Source organism: Dipteris shenzhenensis, chromosome 1, assembly GCF_047967505.1.
Source record: "Dipteris shenzhenensis isolate YYH24624 ecotype China chromosome 1, Dip_SZ_1.0, whole genome shotgun sequence".
Taxonomy (NCBI): domain Eukaryota; kingdom Viridiplantae; phylum Streptophyta; class Polypodiopsida; order Gleicheniales; family Dipteridaceae; genus Dipteris; species Dipteris shenzhenensis.
The window spans coordinates 21258179-21267594 of NC_141596.1; the positions used below are offsets into that span (position 1 = coordinate 21258179).

Genomic DNA, 9416 nt, shown 5'->3' on the forward strand with positions numbered 1-9416 from the left:
TGGAACTGGGAAGTAATACCTCCATATTTGGCCATATCAGAGATTTTTGAGTCAATGTGAGGCATTCATATGAACATAGCATACTAAGGTGTAGTTGTCGCTTATCATAGAAAGAAGATTGAGCAACGCTAAGATCCAAGAGCTACCATAGCTTCCTCTGGCTGTACAATTAAAGTACAAAACTCTCAAGGATAAAATCCTCCACCAAAATATTTTGGATCTTTATTCATAAAACCTTTAAAGTTTGGAATGTCTCGGACAAATAAGTCATCTATGAATCTCCTGAACTGACATCTCTTGACCTGGAAATGAAGCATGCAGTAGACATCTTGTACAAGGGACATGATCTACACTGCGTTGTGACAGCCGCTGCACACCATCAAATTTTTAGGCACAAGCAGTCTTTGCCCCTGATGTGTGTTAAGAAACCCAAAAGCTGTACCGAATTCCTCTGCATGCTCATATAACGTAGCTTCCTTCTCCTCATAAGACCTGGAATTTAATACCAGATCTATATTTGGCACATGCCCATTCCCCTTCACATGCAATTTCAAGATATCTAGAATTGCCGAGATCTCCTTGCTTTGGTCGTTACCCACCACAAACTCATACACCTTGTTGTCCACCTCTATCAAAGCACTTGCGGGCTTCTTCTTGGCCCCTGCATGTTTCCTCAAATCCTCTATTCTATTTGCATCACTCCACCTGCCAGCACTTGTGTAGATGTTGGCCATAAGCATGTACGAGGCTGCAGATTTTGGGTTCATCAGAACAAGTTGTTGGAAGCATTTCAGCCCTAGTTCTGTTTTGCCATAAGTTTTGCAGGCACCGAGCAAAGTTGTCCACATTTCTTCAGATGGGGGACATTGGATAATGTCAAAATATCTATTTGCCTCATACAAACGACCTGATCGTGCAAGAAGATCGACCATGCAAGTATAATGATCTATCGTTGGCGCAATACCATATTCTTCTCTCATCACCTTGAAATACTCCTGGCCCTTTACTACCTGGTTGGTATGACTGCATGCAGTAAAAAGACATGTGAATGTAATAGCATCTGGCTTCACACCCTGTCCTTGCATATCCTCAAAACACTGTATAGCCATATTACCCTCAGAGTTTATGCCATATCCTTTTATCATAGCATTCCATGCTGCAACATTTTGAGCTGGCAGCTTGTCGAATACTTCTTCTGCCTCCAAAAGTGAGCCACAATTGGCATACATGTCCACCAAAGCACTGCTGACAAAATTCTCTCTTTCAAATCCCTCTTGTGTGATAGCCATGTGTGTTTCTCGGCCCCTGTCTATGGCTCCTATGCTGCCACAAGCTTTCAAGATGCAAACCAATGTGAAAGCATTAGGAGAGATACCCACCATTTGCATCTCCTCAAAACATTTTAAAGCTTCCTGGCCTGGTCCATGTTCAGCAAAACCTGCAATTAGTGCAGTCCATGACACAACATCCCGGACTGGGAGCTTATCAAAGACTTCCTGTGCCTCTGAAAGTGAGCCACATTTAGCATACATGTCGACCAAGCTGCTGCCCACAAAAACATTTGTTTCGAATATTCTTTGTGCTATCTCAGAATGTAATTCTCGTCCCTTCTCTATGGCTCCTATGCTGCCACAAGCTTTCACGACGCAAGCAAATGTGACATCACTTGGAGATAGAGACTCCAATTGCATCTGTTCAAAACATGTCAATGCTTCCTGACCAGGTCCATGTTCAGCATATCCTGCAATCAGTGTGCTCCATGAAACAATAGTTCGAGCTGGCAGCTTGTCAAATGATTCCCGTGCCTCTAAAAGCGAGCCACATTTGGCATACATGTCAACCAAAGTGTTGCCAACAATTACATGTCTCTCGAATCCCCTTTCTGCAATCTCAGCATGTATTGTTCGAACCTTGTCTATAGCCCCTATGCAACCGCAGGCTTTGAGGATGTGAATGTATGTGACATCACTTGCAGGTACACCCTCCAATTGCATTTGTTCATAACATTTTAGTGCTTCTTGACTGCATCCATGTTCAGCATAACCTGCAATTAATGATGTCCATGAAACATCATCTTGAACTGGCAGCATGTCAAAGACTTCTACTGCCTCTAAAAGTGAGCCACATTTGGCATACATGTCCACCAAAGTGTTGCCCACAAAAATTTCTCTTTCGAAGCCCTTTTGTGCAATCTCAGCATGTATTTCTTGGCCCTTGCTTATAGCTCCTACGCTGCCACAAGCTTTCAAGACACAAACCAAAGTGACGACACTAGGAGAGATGCCCTCCAGCTGCAACTTTTCAAAACATTTCAGTGCTTCCTGCTGGGGACCATGTTCAGCATATCCTGAGATGAGTGCCCCCCACGACACAACATTTCGAGCTGGCAGCTTGTCAAAAACTGCTTGGGCCACTGAAAGTGAGCCACATTTGGCATACATGTCAACCAAACTACTGCCAACAAAAAGATCTCTTTCAAATCCTTTTTGTATGATCATGGAGTGTATTTCTTGCCCCTTGTCTAGGGCTTCTTTGCTGCCACAAGCTCTCAAGATGCAGACCAAGGTGACAGCATTGGGAAAGACACCTTCCAACTGCATCTGCTCGAAACCTGTCAGCGCCTCCTGACCAGGCCCATGTTCAGCATATCCAGCAATAAGTGCAGTCCACGAAACAACCGTTCGAATTGGTAGCTTGTCGAAGACTTCCTGTGCCTCTGAGAGTGAGCCACATTTGGCGTACATGTCAACCAAAGTGTTGCTGATAAAAATATCACTTTCAAATCCCTTTTGCATGATCTCAGCATGCATTTCCCGACCTTTGCCTATAGCCATTATGCTGCCACAAGCTTTCAAAGCACAAACAAACGTGAAAGCATTTGGAGAGATGCCCTCCAGCTGCATCTGTTCCATGCATTGTAGCGCTTCCTGACCAAATCCATGTTCCACATGACCGGAAATGAGCATGGTCCATGACACAACATTCCGAACTGGCAGTTTGTCAAACACTTCCCATGCCTCTGCAAGAGAGCCACTTTTGGTATACATGTCGACTAGAGCACTGCCAAGAAAAATGTCTTTGTCCCATCCCTTATGTGCAATCTCACAATGAGCCTCTTGGCCTCTTTTTACGTCTTTAAGCCTAGCACAAGCTTTTAGTAGGGCCATAAGTGTATATCTACTCGGACTTACACTATCCTCTTGCATTTTCTGGTAGAGTTTGAGAGCATGCTGCGTTAACCCACATTGGATATACCCTGCTATGAGAGAAGTCCATGAATGATCATTCCGATGAACCAATCTGTTGAAAACCTGCTGAGCACCGAAGACACTCCCGCATTCGACAAACATTGGCACAAGGCAGTTTCCGATAATTCTGTGAGCTTCCAGGCCATTATTGGAAACGTGTGCGTGCAACCGCTTGCCATACGATGGGGTCTTTCCGACCCTGCATTTATGCAAGGTGTTGATGAAATTATCAACCGAGGGAAGCTCAGCTAGCCGGTCCAGAAAACAAAATGCGTCATGTAAGCCCAGCATCATCAAGTCACTGCCCTCCAACGGTTGTACTCCAGACCTAAAGCTGTCGTGCCATACGTAGCTGAACAGGGTTCAGCTCATCCACCAAGCCAGTCTCCAGAGCTTGAGCACGCCTGCTCTTGCTTTGCATGCCAAAGCAGCTGCTTTTCCCCGGTCAATTCCCTGGCTTCCCCCGTTTTGAGCCTCCTTTTTCTCCATATCTTCAAACCAACGTTTTCAACCTTTGGATTGGTCTGTTAAAACTCGCTTACACTTAGGCTATTGAATTTCATAGATTCAACTGCGCAAAACATTAGTAATGGACAGGATAATCACTCACTTTATTCTTCATGAAGTGCTCCTTCCGTGAGCTTTCTCTCCGTAAACTTAGCTCCGTATCTGCAAGCAGGAACACAATATAAAACACTAGTTCAGTGCTCGTATAAAATGAAAGAGGCTGTCCCAGGTGTAGCAAACCTGAAGACCGCACGACTTGATGGTTTTGCGGCCAACCCGGGGTGTGGAGTTCACAAGCCTCGCGTACAAGCGGCCTATTGCTCCATTCCCTTTCCGTAATTGAATTCAGCTTTGCCTGCGGCCACGGAAATGCGGTAGCAAGCTGACATTCGTATACATATATATATATTCTCCTCTAGGCCAGTCCCTCATGGCCAAACTGGTTACAAACGTAGTCATAGCTTATTTGCTTACAAAATTCACTTCCTCGTCACGACCACTACATACTTGACCTTGTTAAAAGAGGTGATCTCCACGTCCAATATCTTTCTACCAATGACATGTTGGCTGATCTCTTCACAAGGCCATTACCCCGGCCTCGTTTCCAATTGTTATGCTTCTCTCTCGGTGTTCAATCTTGTTCTATCCACATAAACAAATCAAGTCTACCACGTTTTGTCATTTGCTGACAAACCGTGTCGTGCTTGAAGGGGGGTTTGTTGGATCAACCACGACTCGACCTCGTGTATGGCACTTACTACCTCCCACTTGCACGGATCAAGCAATCATTGCATCTCACATGCACCGACGAACACATAGTTAGCCAGATTGATCCTCAATCATAGCCGATGATTGAGGATACTCTCATTGTATAAAACGAGCTACTCTGATAATAATGAAAGTACTGATTGATTCGTGTATTTGTTCTTGTGTTCATCTATATTTATACTATTTCTTAAGGAGACAAATACCAGTGCAATTGACGTGGCACGAATTTGGAGGCTTCGGGATGAATTTTAGAGCTTCAGGGGAGGAGGAGGGAGGTTTGGGAAGAGAGGAGGAGGTTCGGGAATCCAAGGTGTGGAAAGGGCCACAATCGTTGATCTTGGAAGATCCAACAGTTCCCATTCTGTGTCTGAAGGCCGGGTTTGGGCCATTAGATCAATCTAGATCTAATGGCTATGGTTGACTGTAGACTCTCCATAAGAGACATGTGGCACAAATCGACTCTTCGGGATGGCGCGATATCAACACATGGTAGGGCGCAGTCACATCGATGTGACAGGAGTAAATGCATAGTCAATGGTAGTAAATGCACAGTGACAGTGGTGTGCGACGGGTGTGACAGCTAGCGCGGGGTCGCCACGTCGCGAATGCGAAAGTCCTAGCAGAATCATGGGGTGGAGTAAATGCTGTGGTAAGTCAAGGGTGTGACACATGTCAGTCAATGAGCAAAAGAGCCGCAAGCCCCACACGCACTGAAGAAGTAACACCTCTGACGATCGTTGACGGGACTCAAGGTCTAGCTCTAATCGCATATTGACACGTTGACACGCTTTGTCATGCACGCTGTCGACACGTCGAGACATTGTTGCCATGGGGCAGAATGTACGTAGAGTCCAAAATCGCAGAGGCTCCACGTAGCAAGATTTGTAGAGTCCAGAGTCACGAGACCGCCATGTGTCATCGCGCACCACGAGACCTATTGACACGTCGGAGACAGAGTAGTAAATGAGAGAGAGAGAGAGAGAGAGAGAGAGAAGGGGGGGACAGAGAGAGAAAGAGAGAGAGCACGGGGGGAGAGAGAGAGAGAGAGAGAGAGAGAGAGAGAGAGAGTGAGAGAGAGAGAGAGAGAGAGAGAGAAGAAGAAGAAGAAGAAGAAGAGTCTTTTTACGTTGTAGGAGCAATCCCAAGGAGCCAGTCTGACTCATCCGACGCAATCCCGGGGGATCGAACACAACACACCCAACGACAAGAACCAGAGCCTTAACCACCAAGACCCACGCGGGTTTTACAAAACTTGGTGGGGAAGGATGGCTTATACACCAGGAAGAAGAGTCTTTTTACGTCGTAGGAGCAATCCCAAGGAGCCAGTCTGACTCATCCGACGCGATCCTGGGGGATCGAACACAACACACCCAACGACAAGAACCAGAGCCTTAACCACCAAGACCCACGCGGGTTTTACAAAACTTGGTGGGAAAGGATGGCTTATACACCAGGAAGAAGAGTCTTTTTACGTCGTAGGAGCAATCCCAAGGAGCCAGTCTGACTCATCCGACGCGATCCCGGGGGATCGAACACAACACACCCAACGACAAGAACCAGAGCCTTAACCACCAAGACCCACGCGGGTTTTACAAAACTTGGTGGAGAAGGATGGCTTATACACCAGGAAGAAGAGAGAGAGAGAGAGAGAGAGAGAGAGAGAGAGAGAGAGACAGAGAGAGAGAGAGAGCACGGGGGGAGAGAGAGGGGAGAAAGAGAGAGATAGGTGTGTGTGTGTGTGTGTGTGAGAGAGAGAGAGAGAGAGAGAGAGAGAGAGAGAGAGAGAGAGAGGCGATGGGGGGGGGAGGGAGGGAGGGAGAGAGAGAGAGAAACCCACGAGAAATTGACTTTTGGCCGATTGTGCACACTTGGCCTTTTGAAGATCATTTTAGGACGGGCAGTTTGATTTTGATTATATTTGATTTTGATATTATTTATATTTTTCATTTCATGTTTAATTATATATATATATATATATATATATATATATAAGAGAGAGAGAGAGAGAGAGAGAGAGAGAGAGAGAGAGAGAGAGAGAGAGAGAGAGAGAGAGTATATTTATTTCTATTTTTCATTTCATGTTTAATTTTATTTTTAGATATATATATATATATATAGACCCTTTTTATTTAATTTTTATTTCTTTACGGGATATAAGGGGAGAGTGTGTTTCCTGACAATGATATGGCAATGGCGATGCTAGAAAGGCAAATGCAAAAGTTTGTAATAAAAGAGATCATTGCTACTCACCTTTGAGAAATAATTATAACGATGAGGGTAAATAGGTCCACATATCCACGTTGCAAGTTGCTCTAACCAGATTCTCAAAGAGAGAAGTCAAATTGGATGTGCAATCATCAAAGATTTAGGGGATTGCAATGGAAAATATATAGAAAGAGCAAGGGTGGTTTCTCCTACTCTAGCATAAAAATAAATATCAAAGAAGAGCATGAGGGAAGTAGATGGTATAAAGATAAGTACGTAGGGAGAAAGTATGTAATGCACAATTAGATCATAGTAATGTGTGAGCCACAAATGGGTAAGGCTCACATAGAGTTGACGCATGTACGTCATGAATGGATAAGTTTTGATACATATAAGCATGTGTGCAAGCACACACATATACATATGTAAGCACATGTACACACAATTAGACACAAAGGCACATTGATATCACCTGCATATAACATTACACATGCACATGCTCAAATGTTTGTACACAAGCATGTGCACATGTGTGTGTGTGTGTGTGTGTGTGTGAGAGCATGTAGAGGTGTTTTAATGTACGTATGCATACATATGTAAAAGTGTGCCTGCATGTGTATCTTGCTTCTCTAGGCATGTGTGAGTGTGTTTCTATGTGATTTGGAGGGCTTAAAAAGCTCTCTTATTCTTTTCCTTGCTCAATTTCTAGAAAGCAAAAGGAGGAACATCCATCGAAGCTCAACCATGTTTAGTTAAACATATCAAATCTTTGTAGGTCTCCCTTCCATCATCCCTTTGACTTTCCCCCGTGAACTCCTTCCTATGATCTCTTGCTTGCCTTGCCCACACAGTAGAGCTCATGTAGCCTTTTTCCTATTTTCCTACTTAAGGATCTCAAAATAGGTGACAAAAGGCACAGCATGCCATGCACAAGGGCATTAATTGGGTTGGCTACTGAAACGATTTTGTTGTCCTGTCCTATATAAGATACAATGACAAGGTATTGATTAGGAGAATCTTTCTCCAATTCTATGACATGGAGTGGTATCCAAAAGAAAAATTATTAGAATACATCAACAAGGACTATTGTTGCTTTCATCACATTTATATCGCAATATGTATAAAGAGAGATTCCCACTTTGAGATAAAAGTGGAAGATTTGAAGGTAAATGCAATGTGCAAAGAAAAGCATTTGAAACATAAGCAAGACATTGCAAATCTTAGTATCATCCAAAAAATAGCTCTCCTGTTAGGAGCCTATTCCTAATTAGAATGAAGTGTATTCAAAATTGATTTGTCAAGGTGATGCTTTTGAGGAGGACCGACATGGAACACTTAAAACTTCAGAGTAGGATTGTTAGGTTATTGGAGAAGATCCTCTAAAAATGTGAGATTTGTAGACAATAAGTGTTCAAGGACTGATGTTGCTTCTGTCACATCTATATCACAATATGTGGAAAGAGAGATTCTCACTTCGAGATAGAAGTGGAAGATTTGAAGGTCAATGCAATGTGCAAAGAGAAGAATTTGAAACATAAGCAAGACATTGCAAATCTTAGTATCATCCAGCAAACAACTTTCCTCTTAGGAGGCTATTTCTAATTAGAATGAAGTGCATTCAAAATTGATCCGTCAAGGTGAAGCCTCCGAGGAGGAGCTACATGCAACACTTAAGACTTCGGAGTAGGATTGTTAGGTATATTGGATAAGATCCTAAGAAAATATGAGATTTCTGGACAGTAAGTGTTGAAAGGTACTCAGACCCCACGTTGAAAGGTATTTAGAAATCACTTAGAACGAGACAACTACAAGGTATGAGAGCACCTCAATTTCTAATTTACCATCTCAGATAAAAAATACCAATTGGAACTTCAAAATAATGGTTAATGATTCAGAATTTGCACTTGCAAGCTTGAACAAACCTACTAATAATTTCAAGTCACCTTTGAATGAAGAATCGTCCCAAATTCCCATCTAACTTCAAACACACACACACATATGTATGTGTGTGTGTGTGTGTGTGTGTGTGTTTGAATACACACACACACACACACACACACACACACACACACACACACACACACACACACACACACACACACACACACACACACACACAACACACACACACACACACACTCTTATTCCTAACCTAATTAGCACACACATTCGGTTATGGGAGTAAGTGTGTAATGCCTTTTCCTTATGAGTCCTCACTATTTTGCCATGGTAAATTCCCTATACAACTATTGGTGGCATACTTTCCTATATGTTGATTCCAGGGGTCTCCTCCAATCTAGGCTTGTCATCCCTATATATGTCATAATAAGTCATCAAATAGGTGACATACAATATCTGTGGATGACACACTTTCCTTCCGCATGATATGCTTTCCTTCCTATGAATTTTGACATCAATGAGCCTTCTTAGTCACGGCTATTGTCCTTGAAATTAGCTAATTATGTAAGAGAACTATGCTAACGTAATACCTTTGGCTACCTAAATTTACCCCTCATGTAAGCTAGTCCTCTCATGAAAGAGACCTTTTGAAAGGGACCTCTTTGTTACTCTACTCTAACTTATGGCTTGTCATTACTTGACTGTGGGAAAAGGTTGGACCTTTAACTATAAGTAATCCTCTCGATAAGTGATTAATCCTCTCTTGACTTCAATTTCCTTGTTATCACT

General features: G+C 43.2%; 1 protein-coding gene across 1 annotated transcript; it reads right to left on the reverse strand.

Annotated features, from left to right (window-relative positions):
• Positions 1-207: 207 nt before the first annotated feature.
• LOC147905531 (pentatricopeptide repeat-containing protein At2g33680-like) lies at positions 208-4204 on the reverse strand. Its single transcript, XM_087373178.1, has 3 exons — positions 3996-4204; positions 3859-3917; positions 208-3772 (listed from the first exon to the last, which is right to left on the reverse strand). Exon 3 carries the CDS (start codon positions 3540-3542, stop codon positions 348-350), a length of 3195 nt encoding a protein of 1064 aa, XP_087229304.1. The 5' UTR covers positions 3543-3772; positions 3859-3917; positions 3996-4204; the 3' UTR covers positions 208-347.
• Positions 4205-9416: the final 5212 nt, after the last annotated feature.

Coding starts and splice junctions, on each gene's coding strand:
- LOC147905531 (XM_087373178.1), bottom strand. CDS start 3,542: ATGATGCTGGGCTTACATGACGCATTTTGTTTTCTGGACCGGCTAGCT.